The sequence below is a fragment of the Cryptotermes secundus genome, unplaced genomic scaffold (assembly GCF_002891405.2).
Source record: "Cryptotermes secundus unplaced genomic scaffold, Csec_1.0 scaffold27, whole genome shotgun sequence".
Lineage (NCBI taxonomy): Eukaryota > Metazoa > Arthropoda > Insecta > Blattodea > Kalotermitidae > Cryptotermes > Cryptotermes secundus.
In genome coordinates this window covers 1,438,463-1,464,134 of record NW_019745078.1, presented here as the reverse complement: position 1 = coordinate 1,464,134, position 25,672 = coordinate 1,438,463, and the positions used below count along the sequence as shown (strand labels likewise).

The following is a 25,672-nucleotide window of genomic DNA, read 5'->3' as shown; positions in this document are numbered from 1 at the left end:
AAATAAATAATATATATAAATATGAAATATGTTTATAATCATTGGTTGTTGGAGCATTTGAATAAAGGCAACCAGAACTCCAGCTTAATAGTGTGACGTGGATGGCGCAACGGGAAGTGGGGGTCACGTAAACTCTGCGTTTCCATGAGTGACGTCACGTACCCCCACTCCTATCACTACGCAACGCTCGGTAAACATTCCTCCCCGCGACGCTGTGACGTCACGCAATAGGCGACTCTGTGCAGCGACTATTGCTAGGCAATGCGTAGGTAGATACATCTAACAACAATACCTGATATGTTGCTGAGCAGCAAGGTGTTCTCTATGTTGTCCGTGCCGAGCATAAATAAGGAGCCGCGAACATTAGTCCCCATCCGTGTGGAGGCGGTGTCGAATCCCTCCACAGTGACCCTGCGAGTCGTAGGAGGCGACGAAAAGGGAAGTCTCAAATATGAGACAGTAAGATATGGTCGCGAGTCCCAAGGGATTCGGACCCGAGAAAGAATGCGCTGGCAAGGGCCAGCAGCATATACAAAAGACAGACCCGTCTTCTCGTCAGAGAGGACGCCCCACAGAAACAAGCCCGTAACTGTCAAACGGTAATAATTAATATCTGGTCATGAGCCCAAGATGGGGCTCGACACCAAGACTTACTGACTGACTGACCGTCAGTCGCAGCGTGACTTTGACTTTGACTTTGATTCAGAAGTAGTGATTATTGAGTGGGTTACTAGTGAGTAACGATTAACCAGTCAGTTAAAATGTGGCAGCCGCCGAAGTTAGTTGAAATATAGCGGCAGTCGCAGAAAGAAGACCCGAACGCGCGTTGAGAAGATTTTCTAGTGCGCGATAACTGAGAAGTCAGCCAGTGAAGACGTATTGTGTGCCTTCAAGACTGTGTGTGCGCTGTAGTAGTTATATTGGGAAGTGTAATTCAGTGAGGCTTGTGTAGCTCCCGCGTTATTAATACGTAAAGACTACTTAGGATAGAGTGAATAGAATAGTGTGTAGGGTTTGTAAATTGTGTAAACACGCAAATATTATAATTAATTGTAGTTACGACTTGTAGGTTGTTAAATAAACCAATTAACAATCTGAACGGCGTCTTCAGTAGAAAAACACGTTACAATATGTTATATTGCATGTCAAACTGTGGCCGGCAGATCGCGACAATGAACTCAGGGTTCGTCTAGCACCTGTCGCCCTCAGTACACATGACTACCATCAGAATAAGGGATCCATGCGTGCTATATTTTCACGTTATTCTAATCAGCTAATGAGAGTTCCAGATAACTGTTCATGTAGGCCTGCTGTTCGGTTTTCCTGCATCAGCAGAAAGATGCCGTGTTCATCATTGTGTGACCCCCTTCCTCCTCCCCCCCCCCCACTGCCCAGGCCCGTCACGCACGTCGTCATTATGCATGAGAGCTGAGCAAGGTCTGGAGCAGGGCATATAACCCAGGTTTCTGACAAATCTGAATACAGGCCTGCTGTTAAGTAATGACTGTAAACAACGTCCGTTGCTAGGCAACATATTCCTAACAGACACCAATGAACTAACTTGGAAGAGGTGTTCTTTATGCGGTCCGTGAGACAGCTGCGTGACGCAACGACAGAACTGCTGGAAGCGGTGTTTTCTATACGGCCCTTGCCAAAATATTATAAATAGTACAGGTCTAGAATTTAGTTAGGTAGGAGACAGTCGCCGGCCAGTAAGGGCGTGAACACGGAAGCTGAGGAAGCTACGGCGTTGGAAGTCGTTACCAGAAAACGACTGGTGAGGACACATCAGACTGAAAAGATAAAGTGCGTGATGTAGTGAATTGTAGAATGTATGAATTAGCGATGACGTCATAATTACTTGTTTTTACGTTCTGTAAGTTTTCAGTGAATCCAATTACCAATTCTAACCCCGTCTATAGTCACTCATCCACGTGACAATATTAATGACAGCAGAATTTCTCAGCAGACAAATAAGTCTTCCACTCAATTCCAAATCCAAGTTGGCTGATTGATTAACTGATTGATTATTTTATGGATTTAACGCCGACTCGTCTGTATCACATGCCTATGAGTGCGCCAACACAAATCAAATTATCTCAAGATAGCAAGGAACAAAGAGGGAAGGGGAAGGAAATCTATATTTCGGAATGGCGATTGCACGGGTAGAATACCCTAATTACTGAGCTAACCGGAATTCATCATCATCATCATCATCATCATCAATAGCTCTACAGCCCTTTGTTGTGCCCTAGCCTCTTCTTCAGTTTCGTAATCTTTTTTACACAGTCGGTAGGGCTCTTTGGACGAGTGATGAGCCCGTCGCAAGGCCACTACCTAAACATAGGATAAGAAGAACACAGAATAAACACACACACAGACATCCGTGTCTTGAGTGGGATTCCAACCCACGATCCCAGCTTTCTAGCGAGCGAAGGCTTTTCTCAGATAAAAATCCTGGATTTGAGCAGCTTAACATTTACTAAGCGAACCGTATAAATTGAGAACGGTTAGCGGTAAACGTATACTGAGACAGTAGCCCTTGCTAATGGGAACTCAGTAGCGTCTACTGTACCAGACTCTGACAATAAGGACGGTGGCCTCGTTCGGAATATTAATGGAATGATGGATGATAAAGAAACAGCAACACACGAATGGAAATGTAACCCAATGGTACATTTTTAACAGAAAAATCCCAAATGGACTTCTCAGAGTTTGAACCATACAGTCCATTCGCGGAGACGAGACAGTTAGCGTAAGCAAAGCAAGCCCCGCGTCGCCACAGCTGACAGCAAGGAGTGGACAAAGCGCACAGTTACTTCAGTGTACTCACTGCATTCGGACGCATGTTAACCTGCATTCAGATTGAAGAGTGAACTTTGGACGTCCCTGCAATAGTACACCCATCACGTGATCGCTGAATGATTTCATTCAAAGAGCGAAGGAGACACCGCGTGCATTTGTTTACGAGGACTCTCTCGTCTCCGCGAATGGACTATAGATCCGCAATTGTAGGCTTGAAGACTGTTTCATGATCCTTGGGCCAAAATATTTTTTAAATACTTAGCTTTCATGTACAGGGCGAGACAATGAATCGGGTGATTTGGCAACACTGAATATAGTCAGGTTTTAAGTGGTAGGAAGAACGCTACTACCATCATTTTGCAGTCGCTGATTTACCATTCAGTTATGGGGTCGTGGAACGGTGCAAATCTGGGGTACCTTGTGAAAGCTTATTACAAAAACAATGATAGTTACGTGTCAGCGCAACGTGTATTTCGGACTTATTTTAATATTCCACGTAATGATCCAGTGCCTTCTCCCCATGCAATGAAAACATTGATTAAAAAATTCGAGGAAACGGGCTTTATATTGAAGAAAAAAAAATGGTAGTGTAAAAAGTGTGCATACGCCAGCGAATGTTGCCAGAATGGAGGATGCTCTACAAGGAAGTCCTACCCGTTCAACTCGCCGGCACGCAGTGTCGCTTCACATTACTGATCGCAAGGTAAGGAGGATTTTACACGAAGATCTCCACTACCAACCGTACAAGACTCAGACAGTGCACGCACTGAAAGATGTTGACCACGCGAACCGACTTGCTTTCTATCAGCAGTTATTGATCATGATAAATGAGAATCCAGATTTTGTAAACAAACTTTTGATGAGTGGTGACGCTCATTTCCACCTTTCGGGCTTTGTCAATAAGCAAAACTTTCACTATTGGTCAAGTGAAAACTCTCAAAGGCTCCAGTGCGAATGTGACAGTCTTGAGTGCCGTCTCATTGTTTGGAATTGTGTAGGACCTTGAGGACGGCGACGGGCGTACAGTTAGTACACTGAAGTCACAGCGCTATGTTAGCATGTTCGAAAACATTCTTGGGCCTGAATTAGGTCGTAATCCTGTTAATGAGGACACAATTTTTCAACAAGATGGTGCTACGAGCCACACCTCAAGGGTTTCCATGAATGTTGTGAGGAACTTCTTTCATCTCGAAGAACGGGGATATACCGTGGCCCGGCAGATCATCCGATCTGTCTGGGTGTGATTTCTTCCTTTGGGGGTATTTAAAATCATGCGTATTCAATCACGATCACCACGCAGCATCTAGCAGCTTGATGAACGGATCCGGGAAGAAATGGCTCGAATTCCTGTGGCCATGCTGAGCAATGAGATGAGTAACCTAAGCACAAGACTGACAGAGTGTATGAACCGAAATGGAGGTCATCTTTGTGATGTCATTCTTTAATTGTAAGGATATTATTTTCATTTAGTGTAAGTTAAATCAGTAAATTAATACATTTTTACTTCCTTGTGTTGCACTCATAATCTTTCGATTCATTGCCGCACCCTGTATTCATATCAGACCATATTTCAACTGTATGAATCAGGGATACCAAATACTTATAGATAGGCGGGATAGCGCAGTGGGTACAGCGACTGGCTCCGGGCTGGACAACCGAGGGTTCGGAGTTCGAGTCCTATTATGGCCAAGAATTTTCTCTTTTCCACGTTGTTCAGACAGCCTCTGGGGCCCATCAAGCCTCCTATCCAATTGATACCGGGCGCTCTTTCCCTTGGGGTAAAGCGGTAGGGGCTTGAAACTGACCATTCACTTCAAACTATTGCCGTGGTCAAGAAAATGTGAATCTATATATTCACTCCTCCATACGCCTTCATGGCATAGTGCTTAATTACTAAACCACAGGGACAAATTTTTTATCTTTTCACGTTTACAATATTGCAATTAACATAGTTTCATGGGTGTAGAATGGGATTCGGCAGTACAGGTACAACAATATACGGCAGGGGTGGGTATCCTACTATAGCACCAGCTTAATCCTACTGCCACCTGCCTCATCTTAAATCACTCTCCGGGCAATAAATCCCTGATAATTGGGTACATACTGTTACGGCGTCTGGCCGAAAGGACATGGCCTACCTCGGGCCCCTAGACTATAAGGCCAGGACGCTTGGACAAGTTTTGCTTTCGCATACTGCACTGCCATTTTGACACAACCTTTTCGAAACTGCCTCCAATAGATCTTTTATGAAGAACATAAAATATTTTCCGGAATTTCATTTACTCACATAACTTTTATTATCGCTTTAAGGGTATTTACATCTCATTTTCCACCTAATTATTCTCCCATTAAGAGTGATAAGAAATTATACAAAATTGTATTCGGTAAGCCTGAGGCGAAGAACCTATTTTAGGGTAAAGGACTTAGATGATAAATTAATATTAAAGTGGATCTTAAAGAAGAAGAATGGTTACTACACATGCATTTATCCGGACAATTCAGTTAAACCAAAGGAAACCTCAGTCTGAACGAGATTTGAAAATCCTAGATTGAATGTTAAGCTTATGTACTTAGTATTTCTTACCTGCTGTGGCAAAGGTAATTCCTTGTGTTCAGCTACTCTACGAGTATTCCCTTAATCACCACTATATGAATTTAATAGATGATTCATCATCATCATCGTTGCCATTGGCAAAACAAATCTTTTTAGCCACATCCTTTATTAGGAAATTCTGCGAGTCGTCTATTTTTTGGAATTAAACCACCCGGTTTTCACTTTTAATGTCGAACTGCCTCCACATTTTCTGGCGTCGTAACCGCCCGTTGTCGTCCTGATGATTTTTTCACCATACTCCCGGTTGTCCTAAAGTTGTCTACCCACAAAACAATCGATTTCCGGTCGGGAACCGGACCTCTGGGCTTAATTCCGAAGTGAGTACGGAACGCACGCTGCACCGTCACGTAGGAATGGTTGTTCGAAAAATAGGCTTCGACAGCAAACGCACGCTGCTCGCTCGTCCACCTCATATTTCCTACTGAGGGGTATTAGACAGAAACTTACGCGACTGTTGCTTTCGCCGAGCCTATCCCCACTTTTCTGTGACCTCCCCTCCCTTCACAATGCGTCATCACAAAAAGGAAGTTTCTGCGCCCCACCCTGTACTTTGACACACCATCGTTGTTACTTAAGTGAAAGATAGACCAAATATCCCACAGGAAATAATTGGAGAATAAAATTGTTTACAAATAGATAGTAGTTAATTGTGCTAGAGCAAAAGAAAGAGTAAGAAAATATATTAATTAGCATTAAAAATAAATTAAAACATCAATGCAGGATACCGTACATAACTGAATCTTATTAAAGCATGTGCATTTCTCAATTCTCACGTGCGTTCTATATGTCTAGCCTAGTAAAATATTATGAAGGTATAGCGTGTTCAATATATAGGGCTCAATATTCTCCTTTCCTGTCTATTCATCTCATTTGAAGGCCTAGGACCCACGCCCGCGTGAAGAAAGAACAAAATCAAAGATATAATTGTGTTCATATGGCGGATCTGAAGCCGAGACCGCGATATAAAAGCAACGTGATCATACATGACCATTAAACACCATAAAACGCCATGAAAAAATGTAAAATCGGCAAAATTTCTCATGTACATAGACGATTCTAAAAATTGAATTAATCTTTGATAATCATATTAAAGGAGAAAATAGGGTAGACGTGTGGCTATATCCTCCCATAATTCGATACTATAGAATAACTAAATAAGCGATGCAAAATAGACGTAATATCATTAGCAACCACTGGATAATTTGCACCCTCGTCAATCTGCATGCATCTAACTAATATCGATTTAAATTCTCTTTTAAGACCGCCTATGTCAGTAAGTAAACCAGAATTCAGTACTCATTCATCTTTTCTGAATTACAAACAAAGTGAACTACAGTGTGTATCCTTCTACCATTAGCGTTCAACTGCTAACAGGACCTATGCTTTTAACGAGACGTGAATGAACGTTACCTCTAGTCGTATGTCAAGATTTGCTCTGATTTCAAGTTCTAGCAGATATGACTAAACTAAATAAAATTATGGTTTCAGTCCTCATGTGAACTATACCGACCGAGCGACCGCCGCTTGTCGGCGAAGTTAGTGCCAAATTTAGTGGATAGAGGGTTTCGTGTGGTTAGCGCAACGAAACCCTACGGCCGTTAATTTCGGTTTTCTAGACCAGAGTCACTATTTCCTTGAAATAGCTCCTCAATTATCCTCATGGGGCCGAATGGACCCAGTTCCAGACCCACTAGTTCTCAGCATATCTAATAGCGCTGGGTATCGAACCCGCATCTCTGGATCTGTAGCTAGGAACTCTGACCACTAGCCCACAGAGGCGAAGAATAATATTTCTGAGATGTGACTCTGTATTTTCTGGTAGAATTTACCAACGTCACTCCCAGGACGGGATAACGTAGTCAGTTCAGCGATTGGCTACTAGCTGGACTACAGAGATGTCGGAGCTCGAGTCCCGGTAGGGTCAAGAATTTTCTGTTCTTCACGTCATCCCCACCGGCTCTGAGGCCCAGTGCTGAGCCTGCTGTCCAGTGGGTACCTGGGTCTATTTCCCCGGGTTTAAAGCGGCATAGGCGTATAGTTGACACCTCATATCGAACTAGTGCCGAGATTAAGAAAATGTGGATCTATAAATTCACTTCCCCATACGCCTTCATGATATAGTGTTTAATTTGTTAAGCACAGGGACAACTTTACCTTTTACCTTTAACTCCCATAAACTAATATTCTTAATTCCTTACGCCTGACACAGTCATTCCATATAATTATTTACATAATTATATTCTAAAATCCGCTAAAATACTCATTGAAGGAAAATATCCATTCCCTTCAAGTCACTGACTAAGGGAAAAATTGTTGAACGAAAGTTAAGATGATAATGTACAAGCAAAAGTATTACAGATAAGGTAAATTTGCATAATGCGTAGAAATAAAAATGCTGAGGTAATGTCAATTTTTAGGCCAGTATAAGTTTAAGCTATACAACTGTTTATCGTTTCCCGACGCACTATGTCCCTGGGGTCGACTCAGCCTCTAACAGAATTGAGTATCTACAAGCATATAGAACAGTGGAAACATATTCTCCATCTTGAAGAACACATTATTTGTATATGTACGTTTCATCATGCCGAAAGTCCCTTCATCGTTGAGCGTCGATTCTTTGCTGCCGTAACTTGTTTACCAAGCCGTTGCCCTGAAACGACTCTGATATATCAGCCCATCTCACTGTCGCTGTACAGCAACAACATTACGGGCAGTTGAAAAGCTTCGATGAAACTCAAGAAACAACCACCCAATCATATCCTTTGAATGTTTTGGGGGCTGATAGTGTTACTGACGGACAGACATGACTTCCTCTCATTATGCGTTCACTTATCCACTGAATGATACATACATTATCTGTGCCTGTACCTACGTCATGTCGGTTTGGCAGAGCTGAAATGTGGGAACCATTTTCACGAAACATTATTATACAGGCAGAACAAGCAAAGTGTATGAGTTGTATCATAGGAAGCCGTGGTTGCTGCGCGCAAACTTCATCTGGAAATTTACGATAATGATAATTATACTCTCTTCTTAATCATCTTCATGAGAACGAAACCGCCACAGAGTATTTTGTGGAATCAGTTAGCGCTACTTCTCTGCAGAGCACACAGCTCTCTCTCTCTCTCTGTGACAAATAACTCGATCAGCGTCTCGTTTTGGCTATGCGCTGACCCTCCGAGGGCAATGGTTGCCATACCCGCTTCGTATACTGGTGATCCCGAGTTCGAATCTCGAACGGGTAGGAGCTTTTCGACTGAGATATTCGTGTTTCTTCTCAGATTCTCAAGGCTAATTCTGGAATAGAATTTTAAGACCACCATTACTGAACATTAGACCACGGGTAAGACAAAGGCGTACGTGGGTGGACAATATTAGAATAGATCTTAGAGAGATAGGATGGGATGATATGGATTGGATAGATCTGGCTCAGGATAGGGACCAGTGTATGGCTCTTGTGAACATGGTGATGAACCTTCAGGTTCTATAAAATGCTGGGAAATTCTTGAGTAGCTGCAGAATTGGCGGCTTCTCGAGAAGGGCTCAGCTCCATGAGTAAGTAAGTAAGTAAGTAAGTAAGTAAGTATTTCTGAACATTGGAAAAGTAGCGGGTCCGATCTAGAAAACTGAAATTAACGCCCGTGGGGATCCGTTGCGCTAACCACACGACAACTTCTATCCGATAAAGTTGGCAATAACTTCGCCGACAAGCGGAGGTCACTCGGTCGGTATAGTTAGCTTTGCGGACTGAAGCCACGGAGTTTCTTTACTGAGCACTTACATGACAGTTCAAGCCTGCAGACCCAGACAAGCAATTATCGTTAAGGCAGTCGTGTCAACAGTATTTGCAAAATAGAACGGTGGTCTGATTCTTTAAAATTTGCACCATGACCTATATAGATTTTCTTTCTTTGAAACGTAATGATGTGAAATAAGTATATTACTAGCTGTGACGTCATGAGCCGTAATTTGCCCAGGTAGAAGACGCTTACTTGAGAGGAAATTGCCACTCTTGGAGATGATATATCATCGTTAAATCAACTAGTGGACCAGTTCGATTCGAAATTGTAATTAACCGCCTAAGTAATTAACTCCACGAAGCAGATCCTTTTACAGAAGCTAATACTTGCTCAGCTATTCGAGAAATTTCCATCATTTCACGTAACCCGAAGGTTCATCACCTTGCTAACAAGAGATCGCTCCTGGTTCCTCTCTTGAGCCAGATGAATCCAGTCCATTCTCTTCCATCCTGTTTCTTTTAAGATTAATTTCATTGTTATCCTCGCATCTACCCCTAGATCTTCCAGCTTCTCTCCTTCAGGATTTTCTATTAAAATTGTTTATGCATTCTCTTCTGTCTCATGCGTGTTACGTTGCTCAACATATTACTACCCTTAATTTCACTAACTTCATGGAACAGAGCATTTCTTGAGAAACCGCCAGTTGTGCAGCTACTCGACAACTTCCCAGGGTTTTATGGAATCCAAAGATTCATTACCGTGTTCACAAGACTGCACTGCCCTCTATCCTAAGCCAGATGAATCCAGTTCATACCAACCCATCCTATCTCTCTAAGATCCGTTTTAACATTATCCACTCACCTATGTCGTCATCTTTAATTGAACAATTTTAATAATATCGAACCTACAAATTTTGAATCTCAACAAGCCGGAAGGTCGCGGGTTCAAGTCCCGATGAGGTCAACGGATTTTTTTAATTGACCTAATCTTTCTAGCCGCACTATGACCCTGGGGTCGACAGCCTCTAACACGCGGCCGGTGCGTAGGGCTGACAACCTTATCGCCATCTGTGAGCCCATTGTCTAGATCAGTGGTTCTCAATGTTTATGAGACCGCGGGCCAGTAAGTTCTTTCTTTATGAGACGAGGGCCCAGTCCCAACAAATTTACTCGTAAATACCTTTCCAGTTTTGTTAAAACTCATGCATTAAGCTAACTATAAAATATTTGTTCATGAAAAATGCTTAGAAAATGAAAATGACAAATTCCAGAAGAGCCTCTCGCGGCCCAGCATAAGTCTTGCCAGGGCCCACTACTGGGCCGGGGCCCGGCGGTTGAGAAGCACTGGTCTAGATAATATGGGAGCCTCAAAATCTCACAACCCTATGGACCTTCACGGCTTGTTACAGGGACAGCTTTACTTTTTTACTTTACATTATGCAATTTCCTCCGTTCTCTTGTCACTTCATCCCCCGTAGGTACAAGATTTGCTCAACTTTTCTCACTGCTTTCAAACACCCCCCCTCAGTCTACGTCCTTCCCTTATATGAGAGACGAAGTTTGCCACGCGCATGACACAGTAGACAGAATTATACTTTGTAGGCTTTAGGCATTTTGATTTTAGGCACAATAAAACAAAAGACGCTGAAATGAACATTAGCAAATATTCACCGAATCATGCCTGTTCTAAATTTATTCATGAATACGTTCCAAATTTCTTATTTTTGTTCCCAAATATTATCTCTCTTTAAGTAAAGATTTGTCTTACATTCTGATGACGACGTGTAAATATAGGCCTATTTGTTTGTTTGCTCTGTTGCTACTTCTAGGGCAAACTACTAGCTCACATCTAAGAGAATTTCTGTGCTTCTCTTTACAGATTATTATTCATGACTTCAACGAGTAAAGGACCGCCTCTATGGTCTAGTGGTCAAAGTTCCTGGCTACAGATCCAGAGATCCCGGGTTCGATTCCCGGCGCTACCAGATTTCCTGAGATGTATTGGGTCTGGAACGGGGTCAACTCAGTCTCATGAGGAAAATTGAGGAGCTACTGAATGGAAAAATAGCGGCTGCTGCATTTTGTGGTCGTGAATCTTCCAAATCTAAAAAAAATCTTGGTGCATTTTAACTACATAAGAGCCGGGACAGCTCAGACGGTATAGCGACTCGAAACGGGCTAGACGACCGAGTCCCATTAGGGTCAAAAATTGTCTTCAAGTCGTCCAGACCGACTCTGGGGTCCATCCAGCCACCTATCCAATGGGTACCGGGGGCCCTTTTCTCGGAGGGGGGCTAAAGCGGCCTGGGCGTGAAGCTGACTACTCACCCCCCAACTAGTGTCGAAGTCAAGAAAATGTGGCTCTAAACATCCATCCCCATACAGCTTCATGGCGTAGTGCTTAATTATTTAAGCACAAGGACAAGTTTACTTTCTTTGCGTAGTTCGTTGAGGGGCTATGTTACAAGCCGGAAGGTCGCGAGTTCAAGTCCCGATGAGGTCATTGGATTTTTTTCAATTTACCTAATCCCTCCAGCCGCACTATGGCCTTAGGTTTCACTCAGCCTCTAACACAAATGAGTAACAGGAATTAATTAAACAATTTTCCTGGGGAGTAAAGAGCGACCAGCGCGTAAGGCTGACAACCTTACCGCCATCTTTGAGCCGATTGTCTAGATAATGCGGGACCCTCAACGTCTCACAACTCTATGGGCCTTCACGGCCTGGTACAGGGATAGCTTTACTTTTATTTTTACTTACTTTGTATTTCAACTGTCTATTTTGAAGTTTCGTATGATAACAAATCTAAGGGTATAAGAACTTATTTGGGTGAAGTTTATATAAAATTAATATAGCAACATGGAAGCCACGCTACGTTGTGTTGAAGATACCTGTTGACGCGATGTATTGCATTAACGTGATGTTTATGAACTCATCCACAAGTAATGTTAGTGGTATTAAGAACTACAAATTGTAACTCTTTCTGAGGCCTAAAATGTAAATACCAACGGAAAATTTTTGCAGCACTTGTTAATATTATTATTATCGGTGACTTCTTTAATCAAAAACTGAAAAATAACATTGTTATTCATTCAAATAATATTTTTTTTGCTGTTGATTTTAATGAAATTAAAATAATGCATGGGAATCATGTGATCCCACAGGAAGAGAGCGGAAATTGAATTCTACTTCCTGTAGGAAGAAAGGCGGTAGAATAAAAAATTGATGATAGTTGTTGTGCGCCTAAATTGTCACTTGAGATTTGTGGTTATATGAAAGCCAGCGTATCTCCGAAACAGGTGCAGCATAATGTAGCGTCTCCATGGACCATTACTTTCAACTTCCGATTGCTGATAGACCGATTTTTTTAACCTTATATTATATTAAACCTGTACTTTATGCAGCCACGCAAATTATCTGTTATAATGGAAATCCGGTTACATTTAACTGAGTGGGTGTCTGTGCTCAAGAGCAGAAAGTTCTCCTCTCCGTGATTTTCACTTTACGCCAACAATTTATTAAAATTTTATATATTTTGAACACAGGGCTTCAGTCAAGCTCAGAGTAAGAATAAGAGTTGCGGATAGGCACGGTGGAAAATTCCAAATTTTAATCGGAAAATATGAAGGAAGGGAACCACGTGGAAAAACTAGGAGTACGTTGGGAAAATAATATTAAAACAGACCTCAAAGAATTAGAGAGTGAGGATATGAACTGGATTCATCTGGCTCAGGATTAAAACCAATTGCAAGCTCTTGTGAACACTTTAACTTTATTAACTTTTAGGATCCATAAATGGCGATGAATTTTTTGACTAAAAGAGAGACCATCAGCTTCGCAAGAAGACATTACCCCAGTAAGTTAACTTCCGCTTTAAAATGAATTAAACTTCAATTCAGTGGTACTATATTTCAGTGGATACTTGAGGCAGACAAAGTCAAAAGACATGCAGACACAACCAGAGGCTATTGCCTATGGTAATTGAATTCCCATGGGAGCATTGATGAATAGGTCTCAGATGTGTATGCATGACCTCTTTAATCACAACACGACATCTGGATTAGCATCCCACAGGGGATTTGTGCTTCGAGGATCTTAGATTCCATATGAGCTGAATGAGGCAAATCCCATGGGAATAAAACTGAGGGAGGGACGGAGGGAAAAGTTCTTTTGCCCAGGGTCCTTTCAAGTTCCTCTGTGTTCCTGAATCCAATGGTAATCCTCGAGGGGTGAAAGAGAGGCAGTGGAATGAGGTGAGGTCAGCTGATAGCCCCTAGGTCCCAGAGGATACCGCTGGAAGAGCATGGCGAAGCTGTTACCTAAGGAATGCCGGCTTCGCTATACTACTTCTGCTTTCCCATAGGAATAAGTCTTGGCCATTCCCTGTCCTATGGCCTACATTTCTTCTCCTGTTTCATTTTGCTTTTTCGGATTACATTCTCCGCTTGAATCGTCTAATCCACGTAAAGAAATCGCGATTTTTTGATGATTCTTCTGTTTCTGATATCTAGACGAATTTAAACAGTGGGAAGGTTAGCCCATGTTTGCATACAGTTTTGCAAAATGTAAGGCTCATAAGAAGTGTAAATCACAATTCTGTTACATAATTACTGTCGAATTTGAACAGAATTGCGGAAAATGTTGTAGAATCTAAATTTCTCATCTAGTGTTGGGAAGGAATATGATTCATTTTTGGAGTATTACTAGCAGTATGAATTTGTCTCTCCACCTTTCGCCTCATTCAAATACTTACTTACTCATGGAGCTGAGCCCTTCTTGAGGAGCAGTCAATTCTGCAGCTACTCAAGAATTTTCTAGCATTTTATGAAACCAGAAGGTTCATTACCGTGTTCACAAGAGCCCTTAACTGGTCCCTATTCTGAGCCAGATCTATCGTCCAATTAAATCACTCTAAGATCCATTCTAATATTGTCCACCCACCTACGCCTTGGTCTTCCCTGTGGGCTCCTTTCTTCTGGCTTTCCCACCAATATTCTATATGCATTCATCTCCCCCCATTCGTGCTATATGCCCTGCCCACCTAATCCTCTTTGACTTGCTCATTATAATTATCCTGACTCAAATATGGATATAATTTTTTTTTTGCATCAAATAGCCAATTTTCGTGAAAATCAGTGTTAAGAGAATGCTATTGGGGAGGTACCTAATTTCAACAGAAACAACATGGCGTTTATGAGAATAATTATCCTTAATTATAAAGGATTTAATTGTTATGTCGTAGAAGAATTCATGAATGAAAATGTTATTAATTTATGCCTCTCAAGATATCTCAACAAGAACATTACTTCTCGCAAAATAGTTTGTTCCGATAAGTGATGAGTCTTTCAATTTCAACAGATATTGTAACTGCAATGTTACTGACACAACCAGCACTCTTTATGTACTATTCGGCGCCTGATATTGTTACGTTGTAAAGTGGCGTATCTTCGAATTCGAAAACACGCTCTATATAAACTGAATGAGTCACTCGGTAGGATTTGAGGTTGTAACAGCTGTTCTGTCTTCGTAATATGACCCTGAGATTTTCGGTGAAAATCTACCGACGTTTAGGAGGAACATGTCGTCTGTATCTTCACGGTTGAAGAGAAAACCAAACAAGAAACTGACATGAAGCAGGCAACAACTATAGTAGCTTCATGCAAAATTCTTGCTCGATTTATTCTTAGCCCTGAAAATGGGGGCGACATATTCCTCGGGAATGTCGATTGACTTTTAGGAACGTCACGGCGGAACATATCGGAAGATGGAACTCTCAAATGAATAGTTGTTTCAATGTCAAATTGTTAACTCGTGAACTAAATACTAGTTGAATTAATACATGTAACTTCTTAAGATAACAGAACACTGAAGTTACATTGGACACTGCCCACTTTCTGAGGTACAGACACTCACGGTTTTCGGTATTTGATCAACGGTTATCTTCATTGCTTGTTCATCTGCGATATCAGTCGTAGAGTTTTAGAAGAAAATAAGAGGAGTTTGAATACTTATCTCGTTTATTAATGACGAAACCATTAAAATTGTTTTACCGCACAGAAGAAATATTTGTTGGCATTGTAACAAGCGGCATCTGAAGACGGAAATAAAGGAGAGTCCCGAAACTTCGCGTATATTAAATATACTTCAGACATTGATCAAGGTCCAAAATAATTGTGGTCTAATCGATCACAGTCAAAAATATTTATAGAGAATCACTCAGTGTTGTCACGTCTATTAGTGACTCGTAGATGGGGTTTGGATTGGCGAACCGTTTTATTGAATATTCAGAAGTCGTAAACACAACCAATTATAATACTCTCAGATTACTTCAATCATAAGACACAAAAAAGCAGAATCTCCAACATCCTCTTGCTTGGTAACACGATGTAGTCTCTCGGATTCTGTCTCTCTCACTCAAGCTTGAACGATGTCTGTCTCTCGAAAGCACACTAATTCACTTCTGACTTATGGTTTCTCAACTGACGTCGTTTTTTGCCTGCCAGGCGGTAGGGATACAAATTCCTCCTTGAAGAATTCTATTTTTCGTATCTGTAGTAACTGTTTATGTACGCGTTGTCATGGGAACGTGTTTATATTTGTTACACAGGCAATGATGCTTTCTCTGCTATTTGTTGCAAAGTGAGAATATTCGTTGCCAGTGGCCGCGCCATAGCTCAAGCGGTTAGTCGCTGGCTTCCCACCGCGTCGGCCCCGGTTCAGTCCCGGGTCTGGTCAAGTGTGATTTGTGGTGGACCAGCGGGTTTTCTCCGAGTACTTCGGTTTCCCTTATCAATCTTCATTCCACCAAGTTCTCCATCATCATATCACCTGGGGGAGGCTACAATAGGCCAATCAGTGGCCGCCGTGCCGTGTGGACCCAGTTGGACTCCACCCCCCACTAAGCGAATTAAAAAAATATTCGTTGCCACGGAAACGTGATCACCGAGTCGTTGTCTAGCAAAAGACGCCTGGCTGCAACTCGACTATTGCGGCTTTCAGGCGTCACATCACAGTATGCTCATTCACTCGGAACCACAAAACACATCATGCATTTGACGAACGCAACACTTCGATAAAGAATATTTATAGAAGGGAAATGAAGTTCTATAAATACATCATCAAAATTAATTTGGACGCTATTCTGATATACAGCCGTTACTTAAAGCAATTTCTGATACGGTGAATATTTAGCAGCTTAGAAAGTAGCGACTTTTCTGGCTCCACACTGTGACCTCTCTAACGTTCTAAGCTTTGTAAGAATGGGTTGGTATATCCAATAATCGATTTACGTGTATATTTACAAAAGTCATGTAAGTTAGCAAGAATGTTTTGAGTGAAAACATACTGCACTTCATGGTCCTTACACAAAATGGCCTTTCATCCAGTTTTCGCCGTCTGTGGTACAATTCTTAGCCTACCATAATTGGTTTTAATATGTAGAAGCTATATCCATGGCTGTTTCATTGTTTTTTAATTCGCTTCATGCATGAAGCGATCATTATACGGTGTCACGGCGGGAGAAAATAGATCATGGGTTTATCAATGGAAATACATATTCACAACAATGTCATATTAAATAACCATTTCGTTGAGGCATTGTGCTACAAGCTGGAAGGACACGAGTTCGATTCCCGATGAGATCATTGGATTTTTCAATTGACTTAATCCTTCCAGGAGCACAATGACCCTGGTTTCGACACAGCCTCTAACAGAAATGAGTACCATGAATCTTCCTATTAGTAGAGGGTCGCTGGAGCGTAAAGCTGACAGCCTTACCGCCATCTGTGAGCTCGACTGTCTAGAAAATGTGGGCGCCTCGACGTCTCGCAAACCTACGGGGCCTCCACGGCCTGTTACAGGGATAGATTTACCTTTTTTACAATTAAAGTTTATTTTAAGGAAAACCACGTCGAAGAGTGGATGATTTTGCTAGCTTGCAACAAAAAGTTCGGAGACAAACATCGTAGCCAGTATCAGCATAGGCAGCTTTAGTTAGATCCAAGCCAGGCCGACACATGTTGCGCTCCCCTTCGCTTTGTAAAGCTTACACAAACAGAGGCCGTCCGTTGGCTTTGTTAGGACTTACACTAACATTGGCTTTTAATACGAGGACATCCATATACGCATGTGGCAGGGTAGCATCTGCATTACATATTCAATTAAACAAGAATCTATCAACTGGTTTTCCTAAAGCATCTTAATCCGGAAAAGGAAGGGAACAAAACATTCTTCAAATCCTATATAGATAAGACTCATGCACGTGCATTGATACGGCGTTCCCTTCTCCTCCCTTGCCATTCTGTTACTTGCCATGCAGGGGTGTACACTTGCTGGAAACGTTCACTTTCGAATTGGGGTTCGAGTCCCTGCAGAGGTAGGAGGTTTTCATCTTTCCTCCACAGCGTCCATATGTGTTATCGGACCCATCCAGCCTCCTATACAAAGAGCACTGGAGGCTCTTTCCCGGGGTAAAGGGGAGTGAAGCTGATCCTTCACCTCCATCGAGTGCCGAGGTTAAGAATGGTGGAATTACACCTTCACCCTCCAATGCGTCTCTATGGCGTGGTGCCTAAATAAATAAATAAACACTTGGGTAACCTTATCGTAATTAACTTAAAAATCTTCCAAATGCTATTGATCATATTGTTATCTACCGTAATTACCAGGGCCCGGATTTTGATGACCTGAAAATATTTAAAAAATGACCGGAAAAATCCAGAAAATGACCTAAAATATGACCCAAAAATGTAATATGCAGGGCGCGGATTTTGATGATCTGAAAACATTAAAAAATTAACTATAAAATGACCGAAAATCCAGAAAAATGACCTAAAGGAGAAAATAAAGAAAACTTCGCTTCCATGTTATTCACATTTCAGAAAACATATGAAGAAAAATCCCCTAAAATGGCCAAAAAGGACAAGAAATACCCTTAAAAGTCCAAAAATTAAAAAAATTACCATCAAAATGAAAAAATGACATTAAACCTAAAAATGTTAAAAAATCACGTATAAAATTTACATTTCTGTAACCAGCAGCTCATATCCGAGGTTTATATATTTAAGAGCATTGCACAGGATACAAGGAAAAAGAGATGACATGTCATCAAAATCCGGGCCTTGGTAATTACTTACAGAATCCTTCCTCACAACAATGGTATAGTCTCCCGTGTAGTAAAACTAACGATCGACAGGTCAGAAACGTTTTCACGACGTAGTTCAAGAAATGGAGAGCGTAAACGACTCTTAGGCTGCGCGCTGCCAAGTCTTTCGGCCTTAAAATTCACTTGTAGAGATCTAAACAGCTAGGAAATGTGGATAAAACACAAACTACCACTATCATGGATTGGATTTAACACCCCTGAGATGACGGGGTGCGGACGTGATGGGGAGGTTGAGGAAGAGTGCCACAAAATGCCCGGATTACTGTGGCTGATGCGTTTGCTGAGGGCATGGCCAGAGGGTGAAGGGATGAAGGTCGGTCGGTAATTACGCCGTAAAGGCTATTTCGCATTGATGACTAGTGTCTCCCCACCCACTACCACCACCACTGCAATTCGTCCAGAGCACCCATTGTAGTCGAGGTCCTGTCTTCGTCCTGGTTCCCGGACGCGTTAGAGAGTGACACAAACATCTCAAATCGAGTGAACTGAAGCCTTCTATAAGCACACATAAAGTGCATTGCCTGCAAATATCTGATAAGTTATACAGCAACTCGTGTTGAAATAAAGGTTTCAGAAACTCAACTGTGCGTGTGATTTCACAGTGAAGGAAGTTACAACTGCTATGATTAGCTGTTGTCCGCCTCTGTGGTCTAGTGGTCAGAGTTCCTGGTAACAGAGCCAGAGGTTCCGGCTTCCATTCCCGGTGCTATCAGATTTTCTGAGAAATAGTGGATCTGGAACGGGGTCCACTCAGTCTCGTGAGGATAATTAAGGAGCTACTTGAATGGATAAATAGCGGCTCCGGTCTAGAAAACCGACATTAACGGCAGTGGGTATTCGTTGCGCTGACACGCGACACCCACTATCCGCTAAAGTTGTCACTAGCTTCGCCAACAATTGACGGTCGCTCGGTCTGTATAGTTCGCTTGCGGACTAAAGCCAAGGAACTTTTTATGTAGAACTCCTTGCTAGGACATTATTCCGAAATAAGAGCTGAAAAATCTAAATTTCCCATTTCCGAATTTGGATTCGAGCCGTAATACTACGACAGCAAGTTGTTCACTTCTGAGATGATGTGGCATAGATTGAAATGTCGTATTTCGATGTCGACTTGTGCAACTGATGCAATCAGTAATGTTGTTCTACCACTGTACAGTCAATTACAATATATGTTCTCGAAATCAGACTAAACCCATCATTGTTTCGACATGTTTCGACACTTACAATGTCATCCTCAGTGGTACACATTTAGTAATACAAAAGAAATCATGAAAATTAAACTGATTCAATTTCCTTAATAAAATAAAATAAACTTTGTGGCTTTTAGTCCGCAAGCGAACTATACTGACCGAGCGACCGCCGCTTGAGGGCGAAGTTAGTGCCAACTTTAGCGGATAGCGCGTGGTCAGCGCAACGAATCCCCACGGCCTTTAATCTCGGATTTTTAGACCGGAGCAACTATTTCCTTGAAATAACACCTCAGTTATCCTCATGACGCTGAATGGCCCCATTGCAACCCTCTACTTCTCAGGAAATCTGGTAATGCAGGGAATAGAACCCGCGATCTCTGGATCTGTAGCCAGGAACTATGACCACTAGACCACAAAGGCTGTCTGTCAACTTCCTTCGCATAAGCAAATAGGTTCTCCGGAGGAACACGTCGAGAATATGAGGAGTTAAGTCTAATTTCCAGAATTTGTGTTGTAATTGATTTCACTGTGATAATATACAACGAAATTTCTTAGTTTGAATTATAGAGTAATAATAAAGCGTTTCAGTGAAGGCACTGAGGAAAATTTCGGTCAACCTCTGACAGTTTGGACCTTCCGAGGCTGAGTTTCGACTCAGTACCTCCAGAATAAGTCAGAGGCGTTACCGATCGAGCCTACTTTACTGGCTTACTACCTTACGATCCAGTGAGCGATGTTTATACCCACAATGTCACTATTTCGTCAACGGTTGAACTATACATCCACCTTAAATACTTAATGCTATCAAATCTTGTATTCCTTTCCAAGTTCTAAGTTTAAAAATGCATGGAGCTTCATTTCACCTCCCCCACACGTCTTCATCGTGGGGTAGACGAAATGAATACAGATAGGGCCGGTCGTGTCAGTACTTTCATCTATCCTCTTGCTTACCTCTAAATTTCTTAAAGGAGCCTGATGCAATTTTTAGTCTCAGAACTATTTGAACAAAATATGCCTCATCAATTTAATTAATTTCACACTGGGGAATACGGTATCATAGTTGCTTGAAGCACTGTGCAGAAACCCGGAAGGTCACAGGTTCGATTGTTGTTGAGGTCATTCGATTTTTCAAATGATGTAATCCATTCAGCCGCACTATGGTCCTGTGGTCGACTCTGGCTTTAACAGAAATGAGTACCATGAATCTTCATGGGGGATAAAGGGCGGCGGGCGCGTAAGGCTGACAACCTCTGCGCCATCTGTGAGCCGACGGTCTAGAAAATGTGGGAATTTCGAAGTCTCACAATCCTAATGGGCCTGCATGGCTTGTTAACAGGGATAGCTTAACAGGGATAGCTTTACCTTTTATTTTACTACACAACACTAAGTCTGCTTCCAACTAAATCGTGCTGTATCAAATTTTTCAAAAGTGGAGCAACTTAGGCTGCAAATAATATATGACAGTAGGTATAAGTTTGTATTTCATTAAGAACTTAAACACCCCGTTTGAAATATCTTTCATTCATTCTGCTTTTAACAAAATATAATAAGTAAAAATTTATATCTATAGCCAATATATTATTCATCCAACAGCAGACATGAATCTAAGTGTATTGAGGAAGGGGAGTGACAGTATTTTGACACGTGCATTCAATGTTTTCCATGTCTCGTTTTTATTAAAGATCCCTCAGCATTAGGGAAAATGTCTTTTCTTCCTTCATAATGTAATATTTGGATCCATTGTACCGCGATTAAGATCCTTCTACAACGATTGTCTCGATCCAACGGACTTCATAATTTTATCTGATGGCAGAACACAGCCATCTTCAGAAATTTTGTGATTTGAAATAAAAAAAAGACAACGATCTTCGACGTATCCGCGAGTTCAGTGGACCCTTGTTTATTCATAGGGAAGGGTGCGACTGAGCGCCCTGGTGCCTACGTCACAAATTACCTATCGTAACGTACCTAGATGAGAAGTCAGAAAACGGAACATTGGCGGAAAGACAACTCGCATTGGAAACCGAAGTAAAGATAGATTTATCCCACGCCTTAATGTATTAAGCTCCAAGCCATGAAGACGTGGAGGTATAGCTCCATAATTCAGGGCCCCGACACTAAATGGAAGCGAGTTGTCAGCATCACGCCCCTGCCGCATCACCCCCGTACAGTGTCTACGAATCAAACCACGATTCCTCGGTCTTCCAACCCATAGTCTAATTACTATATCTACTGAGCTATCCGGGGAAATATAAACACTTGGAGGAATCCTGCCCCAATACTACATTGTCCACCACAAACGCATGAAGTGATGTTGAATTGAACCCGGGTCGCCAAGGTGAAGACTCGGACACTAATAGCCTAATATTATGGCATAGTTTAGTGGATTGTTACTGCAATAAACGGACATAGGCCTAAGGCGAATGGGTTACTTAAAACGGTAAAAGACGCAATTGGAAAAAATATATATATGTAGCCCCACTATATGGAAAACATCTTTCCACCTTTGTTTTACAATAATAAACAGCGGCGAAACAAAATTATGCCTTGTGGTCTCATCAAAATATGTTTTCCTGTAGTTATTGAATTGAATTGAATTGAATGTGTTTACGAGACCTGGAAATCTCCCTTTTAGGACCTAGAGGCCTATGGGCCCATTTTCTATTTCACAAAGAGGATGATGGGCATTTGGGGTGAAGAGAAGCGGGGTGACGGTATGGTGAAAGTCACGTGACACTCCTCTGGCTCTTATCTCATCTTCAGCATTCATCTCTTATTCTCTTTGCAGTAGCAACCCTTTATTACACAATGCGATTTTGTTACCATCTAGGAGCACAATGTCACGGCATAAAATGTGCTACGTAAATGTACTTAGGTCTTGGTCCTTATCTAAATCTCATCACGAAACGATTTATGTTGCTCTGTACGAAAGCGTGGGGAAAAGGACACAGCAGTAAAGAATGCAAAAACAAACACAGATGTCAGCGAGAATTTATATGCCCCGCAAAGTTTCACGGGTTAGAGGACTGTTCGGTGTTTCGGCACTTTGGTCGGTGCTTTAAAACTGCGTAATTATTTTCACGAAAGTGCAAGTTTAAGGAAACAGGAAGTTTCTCCCATTTGGCCAGTCTTTTTCAGGATCCAAACCAAATTCTGAAGACTCGGGATTACCGAGTTCTTCAGTCCTGTCTCTTGTCTGCTGTTCTCAAAGTACTGACGTCAGTGACTGGAACAGAATACGTGTTACCAATACAATCTTGTAAATGAAATATCTTGTGCATTAATGGTTAAAGACTATTTAAGCTATGTTTTCTACATTTAGGCCATACGAGACCATTATCAGTCATAGGCGCACATCGTATTCAAACTGCTACACTGGACTCCAATCATTTTCCTGTGCGAAAACGGAAAATAAATTCTGAAAATTTTAGAATAATTTCCTCATTTTGAAAAAATAAAAGAAGACGTAATAGATCACTTAGCTGTCCGTGTGTTTGTGTGTCCGCCCCTAATGTTGCTAGACCACTGCTCAGTAAACAGTTTCCTGTGCCAACAAACACATACGCAAAAACAGAAGAACAGATAAGGGTGGTGTCTTCTATGCGGTCTGCGTAGTATCAACTACTATGTGGTCAAAGGAAAGTAGGCAAATAATTCTTTAGAGAATTTCTACTTAGTCTTACTTCTTTTAAAACATAATGGATTGTAGTCAATAACTGAAAATATATGCAAGGAAAAAGCGCCATATTTCGGACAGGCACAAAATTTCGGATAGCATGTCTTCTCAGGAAGTAACAGCAGCACAGAGTCCGTGGCTGCAAGAACTGATGCCTCGTATCCGACCGATTTCTCTTCAGTGGCAGATTGAACATTGAAGGAGCATGTATTTCTGCCAATTCTGAAGTTATATTTTAGATTACAGAGTTAAGGTTTCAAAATCATACGTGAGTTTTTACATGCACATTGTACATAATACATTATAACATGCATATCGTGTGTTTCCATCGCTTCCAAAAGTTTAAATTTCCTGTGATGTTGCCATGTTAGTTTAGCAGTGGGTTGTCTAATTTAGGATATTTTACATGTCTACATTCCACAATTTTCGGAATGATGTTTATGAATTATGTGACCGTCGTTATTCAGCCCCTGATCTTGTTGAAGTAAGTAAGATTTGAGGCTTTCACGGCGGTGACTATGAAGAAAGCAGTCTTCTGGGCTTTGGCACCGTGTATATGTGGTGTTAACCGACGTTTCAGACGAACCTATCGCCTCCATCTTCAGGGTAGAAGACTGTGTCTGCTTTTACCGGTTCTCACGGTCTCTCCGCTTGCAGATTTCTTATATTTTTCTTCTACCCTGAAGATGGAGGCGATACTTTCCTCCGAAACGTCGGTTAACACCACACATACACGGTGCCAAATCCAAGAAGCCTGTTTTCTTTGTTGAAGTAACACTGTTGAACAAGGAGCTCAGGAAACTCGAGTAATGAAATATATTGTCGTCTGTCTTGCAGGCCATCATGTACGAGGGCCAGGACAAGAACCCGGAGATGTGCCGTGTGCTGCTGACGCATGAAGTCATGTGCAGGTATGTATATACGTCGCTCGGTATAACAGTTAATGTGGCAAAGACGGGCACAGCGGCAGGTTAGTCCTACATGCAACACACATGAGTGACATTGCTAGAGCAAGCAAGGTCTCTTATCAGACAGAATAAGAATACTGTCGCGTATTTGAAGAGAGGCTATAGACTGGGATGTGAGGTCATGTAATCCAGTAGAAGTTCTTTTAAAATGTTTATAAAATTCTACCAGACTACACGGCGCCACATCCCACAAGACAATAGTATTCATAGTCACGGCATCTCACACAGTATAAATTTCTTTTTTATTCAATAATTTACAGATTTATTAAAAAACATTTTAATATGCATATACGAGTATAAGCGCTTTGACCTTGTGAAACTCAGTGGCCTGTAGTCCGCAAGCGAACTATACCGACCGAGCGACCGTTGCTTGTGGGCAAACTTTAGCGGATAAAGAATGTCGCGTGGTCAGCGCAACGGATACCCACGACCTTGGGACACGAAATTCATTTAAATTGTAATGTAAAATTCGGCTCCTGTCTTATAGAAAACATATTGTATCTCCATTACAAAGGTCAACCATTTGAAATTGCTGATGAAAATGATCGATGTTACCTTAGAGATCACACGGAACCCCGAATTGCGCACTGTGGGCTAAATGCAGACTTTCTCTCTCTCTCTTATATCACATTGTACAAATAATAACCACTCTCTTCTTCAAATGGCTAAACTCTAGTGTTCAAACTCCGTAACTATATTTCTTTCTTTCTTTCTTTCTTTCTTTCTTTCGGAACTTCTTCTCAGCTTTCTGTTCACCCACAACCTCAATTTTGGTAGACGTATCACTCTCCAAATTACTTACTTACTTACTCTTGGAGCTGAGCCCTTCTGGAGGAGCCGCCAATTCTGCAGCTACTCAAGAATTTTCCAGCATTTTATGGAACCCGAAGGTTCATTACCGTGTTCATAAGAGCCCTCCACTGGTCCCTATCCTGAGATAGATCTATCCAATCCATACCATCCCATCCTATCTCTCTAAGAATAAATTTTTATATTAAATATAGGTATTTAGGTTTAATAATTTATAGAGCTGTGTATTATAGTGCTTGCCGCGTTAATTACCTACCCACCACTGGGCGCTACATCCCTGGGTAGGGCTGGCCTCCTCTACAACCAGTCTCCACTACCAATGCGTGCTGCCATAGGAATTGACCCACGCATGATGACCCGAGGCTGGTTGTTACGCTTCTGAACAAATTCCTTTTGCAGGATGAGGTTCTTAGCCTCTCGCCCAACCCCAAACCTGAAGGACCAGGGTGTCTCTCTTATCCTGGACTCTACCCTTTGACCTTTCCGGCATGGGTAACCCTACCGCCGGCATATCTCTCCAGGTCACAGAGTGACGCAAACTCCATCACCACGACAAGGTGGAGATTCCTTTGGGGGTACCACGGTTATTTGATGTGAATTATTGTCTCCTCGACGGTAGAGATTTTCTAAATTTTTAAAATCGAGACGTAGGATTCCTTGGATGAAGACTGACTCATTGGTAGGCGTTCACCATCACAAAATTAAAA

At 41.8% G+C, this 25,672-nt stretch overlaps 2 protein-coding genes across 9 annotated transcripts in view; one reads left to right on the top strand and one right to left on the bottom strand.

Annotated features, from left to right (window-relative positions):
* LOC111874820 (protein PBDC1) overlaps nt 1–25,672 on the bottom strand; it is a 751,412-nt gene that overhangs the window by 427,337 nt on the left and 298,403 nt on the right. The gene's annotated exons all lie outside the window — the stretch shown is intronic.
* LOC111874817 (transcription factor collier) overlaps nt 1–25,672 on the top strand; it is a 376,238-nt gene that overhangs the window by 68,133 nt on the left and 282,433 nt on the right. For all 6 annotated transcript variants that reach the window (XM_033755619.1, XM_033755620.1, XM_033755621.1 and 3 more), the window contains exon 5: nt 24,025–24,098. In XM_033755619.1, the coding sequence (XP_033611510.1) occupies nt 24,025–24,098 (74 nt within the window). The remainder of the gene's footprint in view (nt 1–24,024; nt 24,099–25,672) is intronic.